Here is a 16,621-nt window from a genome sequence, read left to right on the forward strand (position 1 = left end):
AGGTCCTCTACAACGCATTGCAGTGTCACCTTACTTTTTTTTCCACGAGACTCATTATCAGACAGAATGACACTTCTTTCCCTTTTCATCGTGGGTCGTGGGTATGGGAAGTACTGTACGTCTTGGAATGCTTTGCGCCATTTTGTTCATTGGGTTCATTTGCTGACTAATCTGAAAATGCTGTCAGCACGATATTGCCAATGCCACTCAGTATAAACAACTGTAGTAGATAACATTAAGCGCAACAATAAAACATTTTTTATATAACTTACACATGTTGTTGGGGTGATCTAATGTTGTATTCTGTAACATTCGAAGCCAAAATCGCTTCCTGTGAGTAGTTTATTTCAAGACCAGCTTTAACTAGCTGTCATCCTCAGATCCCTAGAAATATATTTAGACATCAGTCTCTTGGACATACTGATAACATACTCCAGTACTGGAGCTGTACTGGAGTAAGTGCCATGGGAGAAGAGACAGAGGAAGACCCCGACAGAGATGTGTACCGTAACAGGCAATTCCTGCCTAATATCGGAAGAGAAGATGATTAGATGATGATGGAGATTGACAATACGTTTAGAAAGATGAACCGGGGCAGAGCGACATTCTGCGCTTGTAGTCGTGCTACAAGTGTACTGATTCCTTCGCAGCACCGGAAAAGTTGCTCGCCTAGTACGTGAGACACCCAGAGTTACCGCAACAGCTCGCTTAGACTTACTTGTAGTTGGACATAAGCAGGCTGACGTCCAGGAAATGGGGAGGCGAGGATCCTGCGTCCTTCTTCCAGAGGATTCGCGGAGGAGGCGAGCCGTCTGCAGAGCAGTGCAGCGCCACAGACCTGCCGGCCTCCACCGCCGTGTCCTTCGGCTGCCTCTTCCAGGACGGCGGCTCTGAAGCCAGGGAAACAGACAACCATTTTGTTTACTCGCAGCCTCAGTTGTATTTCGCTAATAATGTTGGTACACAGAGGATTGTACGTACGTTCTCTTCTGGCAAGTAATGTGTTGCATGAATTAGGTACACCACTGTCTATTAGTTGCACTTGGAGTGCAGTTCTGAAAGTAACACTGAGACATTACTCTCACTTGTACATTTCTTTCACTTTGTTGTTTTCGGTCTCTAGTAGGGTGCAAGCAAGCAGCAGCTCGTTTTGCCCTATCCAGTCGTTGCGTAAACAATTAAAAATTCATTAAAATATTTTTAAAATGTTTATTGTAACAGTAAAAAAAAATGGTTCAAATGGCTCTGAGCACTATGGGACTCAACTGCTGTGGTCATAAGTCCCCTAGAACTTAGAACTACTTAAACCTAACTAACCTAAGGACAGCACACAACACCCAGCCATCACGAGGCAGAGAAAATCCCTGACCCCGCCGGGAATCGAACCCGGGAACCCGGGTTGTAACAGTCTCAGTCGCATTTAGTCACACTTGATAACCAATGTAGGCCAATTTAATTATCATTTTCAGGTCTAGAAATAAAATGTAATACAACAAAGCAGTAATAAATAAAGCTAGATAACATACATCGAAGCATCTATAATTTAAAAATTTCTTTTAAAAGAACACAGAAACAATCTGTAAAATAAACAGAAAAACACTATAGCACATTTACGATCACATTAAACGGTATTCAGGATTCTACTAAGCCCATGTTGCATCATGCAGATTCATATGTAATGGATGGTTAATAGGGGAGAGAGGAAGTTGGGAGGTGGAGAGCAAAGGCACTAATACTGTCCAGTGTGAAAAATACACTTGAAACATATTGTCAAAATTAATAATCGAACTCAAAACATTGGTCTAAAACCAAGCACAATTTCAAAAGAGGAAATCTGAGATGCGTTTTTCCGCTTACGTACCTCGGACTCAGTCTGCCCGAAGCCACTCTCTCACCCTGCCTGCACGAGCTGCTGCTGGCTGTACCGTCTGAGTATTCTTCTTGAAGTATACAGAATCATTACTTACAATAGCTTATTTGTGCCATGCAGAACACTTGAAAGCACTGCAGTTGTAATTCACAAAGGTCAACTGTTTGTAAGTGCATTGTATGGCAAGGGTAACACTAACGAGGATGAGATTTCGCAGTGAGGTCTGGAGTACAGACGGCAGCACGACTACATCTAGCGCTGCGGCGGCTTCGGCAGACATGAACGACTAATAACATCGCGAGCCGGTTGTTGAAATTAATGTTCCGCAAGTCATGGCTTGATGCGTAGACGACTATTAGTCTCCACTGAGATCTAGCTTGCAGCACAGATACGGAGCGGTGAGAGTGGCGCGGTGTGCACTCGTAACTTTGTTAGCTCGCTTTGAAAGAAACAGGTGACTGCGCAAACCTGCACGCTACCAACTGACTAGCACCGACGGCGACAGCGCCTCTCTCCACCTCCGGACCGGGGAGGGTCTGTGGTAACTGCATCCGTTTGGCACTTACTGTGAGGGCGGGTAGGAGGAGGGAGGAGTGGGGGGGGGGGGGGTGAGGGAAGCCTCATGAAGTACCAACATTCAAAGGAGAAACGGCTGGCTCCCGTTAGCCGCCAATTGTTGGAACTTAATGAATTAAAGACTACTTTCATCGAAGTGAGACATTAGCTCCAGTGATTGCTGAACCTGGAGGTGTTCTGGCAGTTAGCTCAATTCAACAAGGTTAAATATGTAAAATTCGGCCTTATAGTGCCACAGATTTCCAACTAATTAACACCCTAAAATTTAAATTAGGTCATTGTACTGTCTTTCATTCTGTTTAATCAAACGACTCTAATTTCAGTTGGGGAACATATAAGATTTTTAATGGGAAATTCTCGATTTGCAGGTCAAATTCTTCCAGCACTTCATAAAGGCAATACCGGTGTGCAGCAGTAGTTTAGTGCAATTGTTAAGAAAATTCTATATTTTGGGATGTCACTCGGTTTTTGTTTGGGATAATTCAAATTCGATTTATCAATGACGAAGCTGCGCTTTGAAAAGTTGTAATAGAATTTCTTAAATAATCAGTCCTTCTGGCTATGAAAATGTACTTATACATGGAGATAGGAGCAATCCATCTGTCAGCCCGTCTTCAGACGAATTTAGACCCCTGGTACTAATGTGCAGCAGTTTCAAACGTCATACAGCCTCTTGCCTGTTCCTTGTTGGGCACCACTTTTGTTCTGTTAACTACACACATCAAAAAAAGTTTTGCATCACCTCGGTTCTGAGAGCCTTTACAGAAAATTGAAACAGAGATCAACATAAACATTATTTCCGCCCCACTTTATTGGAATACTACCCACAAGTTCATCAAAGCACTGTTGGTCCAGATTGTCCCACTCCTCCAAGGCGTTCGCGTAGATCCCTCTGTGTGGTTGGTGGGTCACGTCGTCCATAAACAACCCTTTTCAATCTACCCCAGCCAGGTTCGATAGGGTTCATGTCTGGAGTACATGCTGGCCACTCTACTCGAGCGATGTCGTTATCCTGAAGGAAGTCATTCACCAGATGTGCACGATGGGGCCGCGAACTGTCGTCCGTGAAGACGAATGCCTGGCCAATATGCTGCCGATATGCTTGCACTGTCGGTAGGAGGATGGCATTCACTTATCGTACAGCGCCTTCCATGACCATCAGCGGCGTACGCCGGCCCACATAATGCCACCCCAAAACAGCAGGGAACCTCCACCTTGCTGCACTCGCTGGCCAGTGTGTCTAAGGCGTTCAGCCTAGCCGGGTTGACCCAAAACATGTCTCCGATTATTGTCTGGTTGAAGTCATATGCAACATTCAGCGGTGAAGAGAATATCATTCCAATCCTGAGCGGTCCATTCGGCATGTTGCTGGGCCCATCTGTACAGCACTAAATGGTGTCGTGGCTGCAAAGACAGACTTCGCCATGGACGTCGGGAGTGAAGTTGCGGATCATGCAGCCTATTGCGCACAGTTTGAGTCGTAACACGACATCCTGTGGCTGCACGAAAAGCATCATTCAACATAGTGGCGTTGCTTTCAGGGTTCCTGCGAGCCATAATCCGTAGGTAGCGGTCATCCACTGCAGCATTAGCCCTTGGGCGGCCTGAGCGAGGCATATCATCGGCAGTTCCTGTCTCTTCGTATCTCCATGTCCAAACAACATCGCTTTGGTTTACTCCGAGGCACCTGGACACTTCCCTTGTTGAGAGCCTTCTTGGCACAAAGTAACAATGCGGACGTGATCGAACCCCGGCATTCACCGTCTGAGCATGGTTGAACTACAGACAACACGAGCCGTATACCTCCTTCCTGGTGGAACGACTGGAACTGATAGGCAGTCCGACCCCCTCCGTCTAATACGTGCTGCTCATGCATGGTTGTTTACATCTTTGGGCGGGTTTAGTGACATCTCTGAACAGTCAAAGGGACTGTGTCTGTGATACAATATCAACAGTCAACGTCTGTCTGCAGGAATTCTGGGAACTGTGGTGATGCAAAACTTTTTATGATGTGTGTTTAAGAGTTAACAGTTGGAACATCAAGTTAAAGGAATTTTTCCATGTGTGTTTCACAGCGTTTCATATTTAAAATCGTCAGTGTTAGGACACCGTGCTTCAAGCGTTTCCTAGCACCTTCCCATTGTGAGTCACCTGAAGCACCTATCCAACAAGGTTCGTCATTCCCACGTCGCCAGCCCGCGTGATCGTCACTCCTTGCCACCTGTTCTCAGTCAACGATGTCTGTGAACGCTTTGACTACACATCTGAACTGTGCACGTACTGATGACCGCGTCCCGAGATAAGGAAATACAATAAATGGTGAACTGGTGCCGCCAGAGCGGCTGGTCATGCCACGATGTGAGCTCACCTTTCAATTTTCTACATATGGCATTTCGTTGTTGCCGGAATTTAACGGAAAGAGGTATGGAACACGTATCGGTATTGGGAACGGTTACGTGACGCGATGCAAGTGGTAGTAGGAACGTCTGTTGAGAAAGGCTGGGTTACAACCTTCATTTACAATGAAGAGACTACACTTGATAGTATGGGTAGTTCACAGGATTGAGTTTTAGGTTTGGGAAGAAAACGAGTAATCAATTACTTTACGGAAGGACAAGGAGTGAAGTCCATACGTTGAAGATGGAATATGGTGATTAGGACGTCACTGGATTCTCGAGGATGGGGGATGCAGTGATCCAATAGGATTAGGTTTTGCTCTTGATACATGACTACCGAAGTATTCCATTTCTTTGGAAAGACCGGGAATTTTTGTAGCCTGATTGAAGACGTGGATGCGGGTAGGTACGAAAAATTGGATACAGAAAATGAGACGAAATGTAAGACGTTCAATAATTTGTTGGGTGAGGTGTAATTTGGGTGTAGATTTGCAGGCAACATTTGCGTAGGCAAGGATAGGACAAAAGTTGATAGGAAGGAAGTTCAGGTGAAAAGATATCAGTGATAAGATTTGGCTGGCTCTGAGCACTATGGGACTTAACATCTATGGTCATCAGTCCCCTAGAACTTAGAACTACTTAAACCTAACTAACCTAAGGACAGCACACAACACCCAGCCATCACGAGGCAGAGAAAATCCCTGACCCCGCCGGGAATCGAACCCGGGAACCCGGGCGTGGGAAGCGAGAACGCTACCGCACGACCACGAGCTGCGGGCCAGTGATAAGATTTGACGATGAAAATAATATCTTCGAGAAGTAGCAGAAATGACATTATCGACAAACTTAATATCAGAATAGCTGACAACGAAGTAAACGAACTTTGGAATCCTCTCTGAATGGAATGAGATTAAGCCTAATTCCTTGGGTTTAAAGACCGTAACTAGTAAGTGTAATTAACATTTAAAATAATAAGGTATCTAATTCTATTTTATTATTTAAGTTTCACAGATTCATAAAAAGAGGCACAAAATTTTAACGTTTCAACTTACAACTTTATAATTTAAAGAATTTAAATAAGTGTTTTACCCAATAATATTCACTTGTGTCAATCGTATAGCCGCGGCTGTAAACAAAATCACACAAAACGCACGGAGAAAAGTTTACATTAGAAGCAGACAGCAAAAGGAAAATGTGGCATCCTTGGCCAAGAGATGACATGTAACTATCAAACATCGGACTTAACGTGACGAAGAAATTTCTGAGGACATTTCTTTTGGAGCATACCATTCAAACAAAGTGAACAGCGGGCCGGTCGGAAACCGGAAAATAAATGAATCGAAGCGTTTGAGATGTGGCACTGTAGAACCTTGTTGGAAATTAGATCGACTGATAAGATAAGGAATGAAGAGGTTCTCTGCAGAACCGGCGTAGAAAGGAACACAGACAAAAATAAGGGACAGGATGATAAGAAATGTGTTAAGACGTCGTGGAATAACTCCGATGGTGCTAGTGGGAACTACATAGGGTAGAAACTGTTGGGGAAGGCAGAGCTTGGAATACAGCTAGCAAATACACTCCTGGAAATGGAAAAAAGAACACATTGACACCGGTGTGTCAGACCCACCATACTTGCTCCGGACACTGCGAGAGGGCTGTACAAGCAATGATCACACGCACGGCACAGCGGACACACCAGGAACCGCGGTGTTGGCCGTCGAATGGCGCTAGCTGCGCAGCATTTGTGCACCGCCGCCGTCAGTGTCAGCCAGTTTGCCGTGGCATACGGAGCTCCATCGCAGTCTTTAACACTGGTAGCATGCCGCGACAGCGTGGACGTGAACCGTATGTGCAGTTGACGGACTTTGAGCGAGGGCGTATAGTGGGCATGCGGGAGGCCGGGTGGACGTACCGCCGAATTGCTCAACACGTGGGGCGTGAGGTCTCCACAGTACATCGATGTTGTCGCCAGTGGTCGGCGGAAGGTGCACGTGCCCGTCGACCTGGGACCGGACCGCAGCGACGCACGGATGCACGCCAAGACCGTAGGATCCTACGCAGTGCCGTAGGGGACCGCACCGCCACTTCCCAGCAAATTAGGGACACTGTTGCTCCTGGGGTATCGGCGAGGACCATTCGCAACCGTCTCCATGAAGCTGGGCTACGGTCCCGCACACCGTTAGGCCGTCTTCCGCTCACGCCCCAACATCGTGCAGCCCGCCTCCAGTGGTGTCGCGACAGGCGTGAATGGAGGGACGAATGGAGACGTGTCGTCTTCAGCGATGAGAGTCGCTTCTGCCTTGGTGCCAATGATGGTCGTATGCGTGTTTGGCGCCGTGCAGGTGAGCGCCACAATCAGGACTGCATACGACCGAGGCACACAGGGCCAACACCCGGCATCATGGTGTGGGGAGCGATCTCCTACACTGGCCGTACACCACTGGTGATCGTCGAGGGGACACTGAATAGTGCACGGTACATCCAAACCGTCATCGAACCCATCGTTCTACCATTCCTAGACCGGCAAGGGAACTTGCTGTTCCAACAGGACAATGCACGTCCGCATGTATCCCGTGCCACCCAACGTGCTCTAGAAGGTGTAAGTCAACTACCCTGGCCAGCAAGATCTCCGGATCTGTCCCCCTTTGAGCATGTTTGGGACTGGATGAAGCGTCGTCTCACGCGGTCTGCACGTCCAGCACGAACGCTGGTCCAACTGAGGCGCCAGGTGGAAATGGCATGGCAAGCCGTTCCACAGGACTACATCCAGCATCTCTACGATCGTCTCCATGGGAGAATAGCAGCCTGCATTGCTGCGAAAGGTGGATATACACTGTACTAGTGCCGACATTGTGCATGCTCTGTTGCCTGTGTCTATGTGCTTGTGGTTCTGTCAGTGTGATCATGTGATGTATCTGACCCCAGGAATGTGTCAATAAAGTTTCCCCTTCCTGGGACAATGAATTCACGGTGTTATTATTTCAATTTCCAGGAGTGTAAGTCAGAAAATAGGGTGGAAGGTCTTCCCTGGGATGAAGCGGTTGGGACAAGACAGGAATTGGTGTGGTTCCTGTCGGAAGGTTATAAAGTGACAGTAACTAGGTAGATTTCGAAAGAGTGCTATCGCAAAGTATTTCAGGGAATTGGGAGTTTGTAGACCGCCATGCGGCTCACTTTCCATTGGGTCTGTATGTCGACGTAGCACACGTAACACAGCGACCGCTCACCGTTTACCACGAGCTGCACGGTGTGTCGGCTGGAGGCTGCGGCGTTGGAGGCGTGGCACGAGTAGTTCCCGGCGTGCCTGGGCGCCAGGCTGCGGAAGCTCAGCGTGCTGGAGTAGTCGTCCACCGGCCTCTGGCTGACCTCCGCATCCGCTGGGAGGGGCGCGCCGTCCTTGAGCCACCTAATCTCCATGGGCAGGTCACCTTTACTGACGACACACGACAGGTGCGTCCGCATACCTTTCTGAAGGTCCGGCTTTGTCGCTATTGGGTCAATCTCAGGAGGTTCTGTAAGCAGTCAATGAAAAGCACGCATAAACCTTCACGATAACTGGCCTCTAGAGTCTTTTTATCGTGATCTTGTAACAAGTTTATCTACTGTACACGTTAGTTTATCACTGAATCTCGTTTCCATTCTTCTCACACTAAATTACTTGATTTAAAATCAGCGTCATCATTCTTACCCATCACCTGGATGTTGAGCTTGCTTCTAGCCGTGAGTCCATCAGGATTTGTTGCTACACACACGTAACCTCCCTCATCGAGGTGCTTCTGCATGTTTCTTATTATGAGTGTTCCATTTTGGAATACTTGTTGTCTGTGGTTTTCCGGTAGCGTGATACCTGAAAGCAGTTATTAGGTCAGTGAGCTCCTGAATTAAATTGTTCAGTATAAAAGGAAAATTAAGTAAGCCAAATGGAATATTAGAAAGCCTAGTTTGTTACGTATCTACCTGCACATTTGTTGACAAATAATTAATTTAATACTCCGAAAGCCACAAATCCTGTAATGTTCTTCGTAATTGCTGTACTTACTATTTTGTTTTCAAACTTCATTCAGACTGTATACATCGCATCTTAGAAAGACTTTTTAAGCATATTACGTCGTACTTCTTGTAAAAATGTGTTATCATCAAACAAAGTAAGAAGAAGTCTTGGGCTCAATAAAACTGTTGGGTTCTGCTGTAGTAATGAATTACTCTTACAAGAACATATACCAGTCTCGTCTTGCACTACATAAAACAGTTTAGAAATGTACTTTAGTCATTAGAATACTAAATCAATATCTGCAAATGGTTTTTAAATGTAGCCTTTACATCGTGGTTAATGAAACATGCAGTTGCAAACATATACAAGACGTTGGAAACAGAATGTAGTTGTTGACGCACCTGAACAGAAATATTTATCTTACAGATCGGATGTAGTAACCTACTTCGTATTATTCTTGTTGTGTAGCACAAATACACCACACAAGATAGAACACATCTGCATCACGTCATGAGGCAGCTGTGTGTAAATAATATATTTCTACTTGTCCTGCAAATGTCACCCAACGGGACTAAATTTAATTTCGATCCCTACCTCAAGAAATAATTTTCCTCCTCGAACTGTTGGCAAAAAATTTTCCCCGAACACATTAGATGTGCAAACCCATAAGTCCTACCGCGTATTTGGCGAGGGAATTACAGGCCTTCTACGGAGAACCGCTAAGGAACGTATGCTCAGTCCGCTCGCTTTCTATCGTACCGTCAGCCAGCTGTTACTATGTAGTTCCTGCATGTTCACAGTCGGACCTGAGATGTTGAGAACCCCTGGACTCGCGGCCTCACCTTGATACGTACAGCGTGACAATTATTGAACTACATGAAATAAAATCATCATAACTTCTGAACAGTTTGCATTAGGAGGTTCAATCTGCACTGTTGGCCGCGGGGAGTGATGGGAATTAGAATGCGCATGCGCACGTACCTTGTTGTTGTCTGCCAATTGCACGTACAGCGTACCTGAGGGTATAGTGCTTGTGAAGGCCTACTATGGGATCCCAACCGCGGCTCAAAGGCCGAGTCCAAGCTGAAGGCAGCCGGTCCAAGTGTGCTAAAAATCAAGAATTTGATTCGCAAGTTTGAGAGAAGGGGTAGTGTTCGCGATGTCAATGTTGGCAATGTCGGTCGTTCAAAAAGGGGTGAAAGCGGAAATCAATCAGACGGGCTGCACAACAGGTGAGAATTAACGGGAGACACTGCAACAAATTGTTGAAGATCTGCATCTCTTCCCATACAAAATTCAGTCACATCGGCCATTAAGCCCCAAGGCCATGGAAAAGCGCTTGTTTTTCGCCAACACTATTGTCCACAGAATTGACAAAAAGGACTTTTATATGAATATGGTTTGGTTTAGCGGCGAAGCCCACTTTCGTTTGGACGGGTACATCAATTAGCAAAATTTGCGCACTTTGGGGACTGAGAATCGGCATCTCGCGATCGAGAAGTCCCTTCACCCTCAACGGGTGACTGTGTGGTGTGCAGTGTCGTCACGGAATAATCGGTGCGATATTCCTTGATGGCACGGTGACTGCCGAACTGTACATGAAGGTTTTGGAAGATGATTTCATCTCCATTATCCACAGTGACCCTGATTTCGACAACATGAGGTTCATGCAAGTCGGAGCTCGAGCTTACTGAAGCAAGAGAGAGTTTGATGTCCCCGAGGAGCACTTTGGGGACTGCCTTCTGACTCTGGGGTACCCAGAGGCCACTGGCATGGGCCGCGATTGGCCGCCATATTCTCAGGATCTGAACACGTGCGACTCCTTTGTGTGGGACTGTATTAAAGACAAGGTGTACAATAACCCCAAAACCAATGCTGAGCTGAAAACAGCAAATCAGGAGGTCATCGACAGTATCGATGTTCCGACACTTCAGCGAGTCACGCAGAATTTCGCTATTCGTCTGCGCCACATCATCGCTAATGATGGCAGGCATATCGAAAATGTCATAACCTAAATCAGAATATCTGTAGTGACGTTTACATGTTGAATAAAGTGTGTGCACGCCGTAGTTTGTAACTAATTTACGTTTTTTCATATAATTCAGTAATTGTCACCCCGTACAATGTTGATGGCGGGCTCATGCGACTTGTGTCAAACACTAGCCACACAATCGTCTCTACAACTGCTTTGAATGATAGCGCAGCCCGCTCTGTGAGGTGCATACAGCCTCGCATTCATTGGTAGAGCAAAATCATGGTAACGCTCTGGTCCAGGACACTATTGATCCATTCCCTCTTTCTGGAACAATAGTGGACACCGGAAGATCCTGAAGAAGATCCCAGCAGAAGGATCGAAACGTCAATTATTTTAGAGGAAATATGTCGCGACCTAACAACCCAGAATTTTTAACTTTAGTGACAACGGCCAAGAAAGTCTACAGACTTACAGAAAATATTGCCTCACAAGGAAAATGCTAAAAATTATCCCAGTCCATGAACTGGGCATATCTACTCTCGGACTAGATGATTAAAAAACGCATATGAACTCTTTCAGATGCTAATATGCAGTATATTATATATAAAACAGTAAAACAGTATAACACGAATCTTGTCGATATTGTTTGATTGTGTTATAATTACAGCAACTTTGGTCGAATGACGTCACTTACATTAGCTGAAGACAGAAACAGATTTCATCGATATACTTTGTGCCAGGGAGGCCTCTCAACAAGGGAAGTATCCAGGCGTCTCGGAGTGAAACAAAGCGATGTTGCTCGGACATGGAGGAGATACAGAGAGACAGGAACTGTCGATGACATGCCTCGCTCAGGCCGCCCAAGGCTACTACTGCAGCGCAGTACAGATGGGCCTAACAACATGCCGCACGGATTGCTCAGGATTGGCATCACGTTCTCACCGATGTGTGTCGCATATGCCTCCGACCAGACAATATCGTCGGAGACGTGTTTAGGGGAAATTAGGTCAGGCTGAACGCCTCAGACACACTGTCCAGCGAGTGCAACATGTGGAGGTTCCATGCTGTTTTGGGATGGCATTATGTGGGCCGACGTACGCCGCTGATGGTCATGAAGGCGCTGTACGATAAGTGAATGCCATCCTCCTACCGATAGTCAACCATATCGGCAGCATGTTGGCGTGGCATTCGTGTTCATGGACGACAATTCGTGCCCCCGTCCCGCACACCTGGTGAATGACTTCCTTCAGGATAACAAAATCGCTTGAGTAGAGTGGCCAGCACGTACTTCAGACATGAACCCTATCGAACATGCCTGGGATAGATTGAAAAGGGCTGTTTATGGACCACGTGGCCCACCAACAAATCTGAAGGATCCACGCCCAATCGCCGCTGAGGAGTGGGACAATATGGACCAACAGTACCTTGATGAACTTGTGGATAGCATGCCACGACGAATACAGGCATGCATCAGTGTAAGAGGACTTGCTACTGGGTGTGGGGGTACAGGTGTGTACAGTAATCTGGACCATCACCTGTGGGGGTTTCACTCTATGGTGGTACAACATGCGATGTGTGTTTATCATGAGCAATAAAATGGGCGGAAATGATGTTTATGTTGATCTCTATTCCAATTTTCAGTACAGGCTCCGTAACTCTCGGAACTACAGAAATTCAGAACTTTTTTTGTGTGTATTAACAGTTTTTATGGTTATATTGTGGGTTAGACACAGGCTAGGGAAGTAGCAGTTCGTTGCTTTAATTCTGGACACCAGCGTATTTAGTGCTTCCTACAGGAAAGATTTGTGGGGAGAAATTTACATGTGGGCTGGTGCTAACCTTCCCTCTGCCAGCGTATCTCGCTGATGGGGAAGCCGGTGACGTGGCAGTGGAAGGCGGCGTCGGCGTGGGCGACGACCCTGCGGTCCGGCATGGGTGCGACGTGCGGCGGCCCCAGCACGCGCAGGGGGGCGGCGTGGGAGGCGGCGCCGGCCGCGCTGCTGGCGACGCACTCGTAGACGCCGCCCTCGTGCGGGCGCGCCGCCCACAGCCGCAGGCGGCCCACCACGGAGGCGCGGCCCGCCTCCACGCTCACCTGCAACGCCGTCACAGTGTCACAGCTCGTGCCACAAGCGATCACCTCGCTGTAATCTCTCTTCAGTCCGTATCACTGCTAGCCTCCCTCTTATCAGAAATCTTGTGACAATTAAAATCAACAGTAAGAGAAACCAGGCACGATAAAACTATTGCACCTGGCATACAAGGTGTGCACCTCCGTAGCTCAGTGGTCAGCGTATCTGGGTGCTATGAGTAGAATCCTGATTCTATTCTCGCTAGTGTCAAGGATTTGCCGTTAATGAGAGGACTGCAACAGGGTGCATTCAGCTTCGACAGGTGAACTGAGGAGCTGCTCTATACTGAAGTAGTGACCCGAAGGTGAAGGAAGCCTACACGACTGGAAGAGCGGTGTGCTAACATGGGCTGTTGATAGAGTATCGATATATCGCCAATGCCGTAGTTTTTTAAAAATATCGATATACAAGCTGATATTCCTCCACGATATGTCGATATATAGTTATCGAAATGGCTATATCGGGTGATGATATTTTTATTTAATGTTATATTTTTTCCCAGTTTTCGATAAATATTTGAAGGGGATGAGCCAAAAGCAGCACTAATCGTAGTCAATAAGGCACTACGTGTCACAGTCCTGTCACATTTGTCAGATGGTCACTGCCAAGTCGTCGAACTTGTGTGAGCTGCCGGACTTGTCTACATCGTAAACACGTACTTCCAATATTGAGGTAAGTTTGAAGATTACCAAGATCACCTTACAGGACTCACCACGGCGTTGCGGAGGCGCAAGATTACTGTAAAATCCGACATGAATGCTAAATCCCTCCTATGGTTCAGTGGCACTCGAGATGCAAATGGAGAGAGAGTCGAAGAGCTCATAATGGCTTTACAACTAGTTGTCGCAAATAGACCTGGGAACACCCCCACCTATAGGGTTGGAGGTGGAGCAGGAACCAAACTAGATGTAACTCTATCAACGCCCAGTGTCATTGGCAACATTAGGGATTGTAGAGTCCTCGATCAGGTCACAAAAAGTGACCATAACCAGATTGTGTTCACCTCAAGCGACGGGGAGTGCCTCATGGGGTGGGAGGTTTAATTTAGCTTCAAGAAAACCGATTGGGAACGCATAGCTCGGGAGTGTGAAGTTCCTCCATTGTCAGAAGGTGACGAAGATGTTGATAGATATGCCGAGGAGCTGGTGCGATCAGTAGTTGGAGTGATGAACGCTTCTGTACCAACCAGGAGGAGAGCCGTTGCAGCCTCTCCATTCCCATGGTCTGCAGACCTTATAGGTGTGCATCAGTCTGTAAGAAGGGGGAGGAGGTACTACCAGCGAGGTGTCGTCTGGAGTGAAAAGCAGTTCTGGTTACAAAGGTATCGTGATGCCAAGGAGTTGTTCCAGAAGGAACTAAAGGAAGTGAGAAATAAGAGTTGGGAAAAGTATGTGCTGCACCAGCTAGCCACTGACCCTTGGGGAGTCCCCTATCAGCTGAACAGGGAAAAAATGTGATCTCCCACGGTTCTGTCGACCATTAGCGATGGCGCCGGATCACAGGGTCCTGGCAGGAGACAGCTGAGGTCCTCCTTCGGACTCTGATGAACTAGATGATGACGAGCATGAGGACACGGAAATCCAGCGTCAGATCCGCAGGGAGGATCTTCCTGAATACACTAACAACACCGTGATGTACCCCTTTTCTGCGGAAGAGGTGGCGGCACATGAAAAATCCATAAAAAGGGGCGAAGGCTCCGAGGTCAGACGGCATTGCAGCGGAGGTGGTGCAGTTCCTCGCCCCTCAGCTAATTGAACCTCTTACTAGGCTTTATAACGAGTGCCTGCGGGTTGGAAAATTTCCTAAAATTTGGAAAAAGGCAAATTTTGTCGTCATAAAGAAGGGAAAAGATAAAGATCCAATGGAAGCCAAGTCCTGTAAGCCAATACGTCCTCTAGATGTTCTGGGGGAAATATTTGAGAGGCTAATGGTTGACTGACTGGCGGCAGACAGGGTGTTGTGCAGGATGATCGAGAGGCCGTTTGGCTTTTGGCCGGGACTATCGGCGTCTGACGCAATCGCCCTGGCGGCCGAGGTCTACAGCTCAAATCCACATAAGTACGTGGTTGGCATTATGGTGGATATCAGTGGCGCCTTTGACAACCTGTGGTGGCCCTCGCTCTTCTCCAGCTTGCGACGGAAGGAGTGTCCGTGGACCCTCTATGGCTGTCTGAGGAGCTATTGTGAGGAGAGGCCTAGCGAAAAAATAAGTAAAACAATCGACAAAGGTTGTCCACAGGGCTCTGTCCTGGGGTCACCCTTTTGCAATATGTGGAGCTCTTGCTATAAAACAACAATTTAGTGACGACGTGCTAGAGGTGATGGCCCAAACAGACGACCTCCTCATGCTGTTGGTGGCCGTAGCTGCGAGGACTTAGAGCCTAAAGTGGAATGGGCAATGTCATCACTTGATGAATGGTGCCACAAATCCAAAATGGAGATCAAACCAAATAAGTCGACATATTTGCTGCTTAGAAGTAGTTTAATTAGGAATCACACTACGAGGATAGAGGGAACACTAGTTCTTCGGCGCCGCGAGGCCTGATATCTAGGGGTAATTATTGGCGAAAAATGGAAATTTACAGCCCATATAAATACCGTAGCCCAACGATTTGTAGAAGTTTTAAGCATTGTAACTAACACCGTGCACAAAAGATGCTACCCGACTTAATGAGACTTAACCACAATAGCATATTAACCTCTATAGTTGGATATGGGGCCGTAGTTTGGGCGCACAGGCTCACGAGGGTGTTGCCTTCCATGGCTGTGATGAGGTTGCAGCGGAATATGGTGTTACGCTCTGTTGGACGTAGTGAACAACGCCTGGGGTGGGGGCTTTGGTATTGGGTAACCAAGGGAAAAGTTGAAAAGACTATGGAGATTATGGGGGTACGGGTGGGAGACAAATTTGCAATCAGCAGAAGAGGAGAGGATTTATGGCAAGAGTCGTGGGAAAATGAGGAAACAGGATGGAGGGTTTTCCAACTGTTGTTTGACGTTAGAGAAAGATTACAGCTGGGATACTTTAAGCCGAATAGGGGTCTACTGCACTTCCTTACAGGAGATGGACCTTATCCGACATATTTATATCGTTTTGGTAAACGGGCTACACCAGCGCGTGACTGTGGCGCTGAAGGAGGCACTCCTGATCGCATGATCTACGAGTGCCCGACATACGACGATGTGGCCACCGAACTAAGTGACACCTTTCCCTTACTTAGACGCGACGATACCTTCCAGATACTTAAACACTTGGCAAACTAGGCATCACAAAAGAATCTGATGGAGTTTATAAGGGTCCAGAATGGTCTCTGAATCAAAAGAATTGACCTGCCCATTACCGCCGGGCGTGGAATGGACGATCGACGTTACGGTCGAGCTCCACCGCGCACCTGGATTACGGAGATAGGTGTGTCACTAACACACTTAGTAGTTATTAGGTTCTAGTAGTTTTAGAATAGAATGTAGATATCAATTAGCAACCACTAACATATAGGGACACTAACATATTGTTGTTGTTGTTGTTGTTGTGGTCTTCAGTCCTGAGACTGGTTTGATGCAGCTCTCCATGCTACTCTATCCTGTGCAAGCTTCTTCATCTCCCAGTACCTACTGCAACCTACATCCTTCTGAATCTGCTTAGTGTATTCATCTCTTGGTCTCCCCCGACGATTTTTATCC

The 16,621-nt window shown here is 47.0% G+C and overlaps 1 protein-coding gene across 1 annotated transcript in view; it reads right to left on the bottom strand.

Annotated features, from left to right (window-relative positions):
- Nucleotides 1-16,621, bottom strand: part of LOC126235629 (Down syndrome cell adhesion molecule-like protein Dscam2) — a 197,811-nt gene that overhangs the window by 110,663 nt on the left and 70,527 nt on the right. The window contains exons 5-8 of the mRNA XM_049944340.1: nt 12,648-12,903; nt 8,531-8,689; nt 8,070-8,354; nt 719-890 (exon numbers count right to left, since the gene is read on the bottom strand). Coding sequence (XP_049800297.1) covers nt 719-890; nt 8,070-8,354; nt 8,531-8,689; nt 12,648-12,903 — 872 coding nt within the window. The remainder of the gene's footprint in view (nt 1-718; nt 891-8,069; nt 8,355-8,530; nt 8,690-12,647; nt 12,904-16,621) is intronic.

Source organism: Schistocerca nitens, chromosome 2, assembly GCF_023898315.1.
Source record: "Schistocerca nitens isolate TAMUIC-IGC-003100 chromosome 2, iqSchNite1.1, whole genome shotgun sequence".
In the NCBI taxonomy this organism is placed as follows: domain Eukaryota; kingdom Metazoa; phylum Arthropoda; class Insecta; order Orthoptera; family Acrididae; genus Schistocerca; species Schistocerca nitens.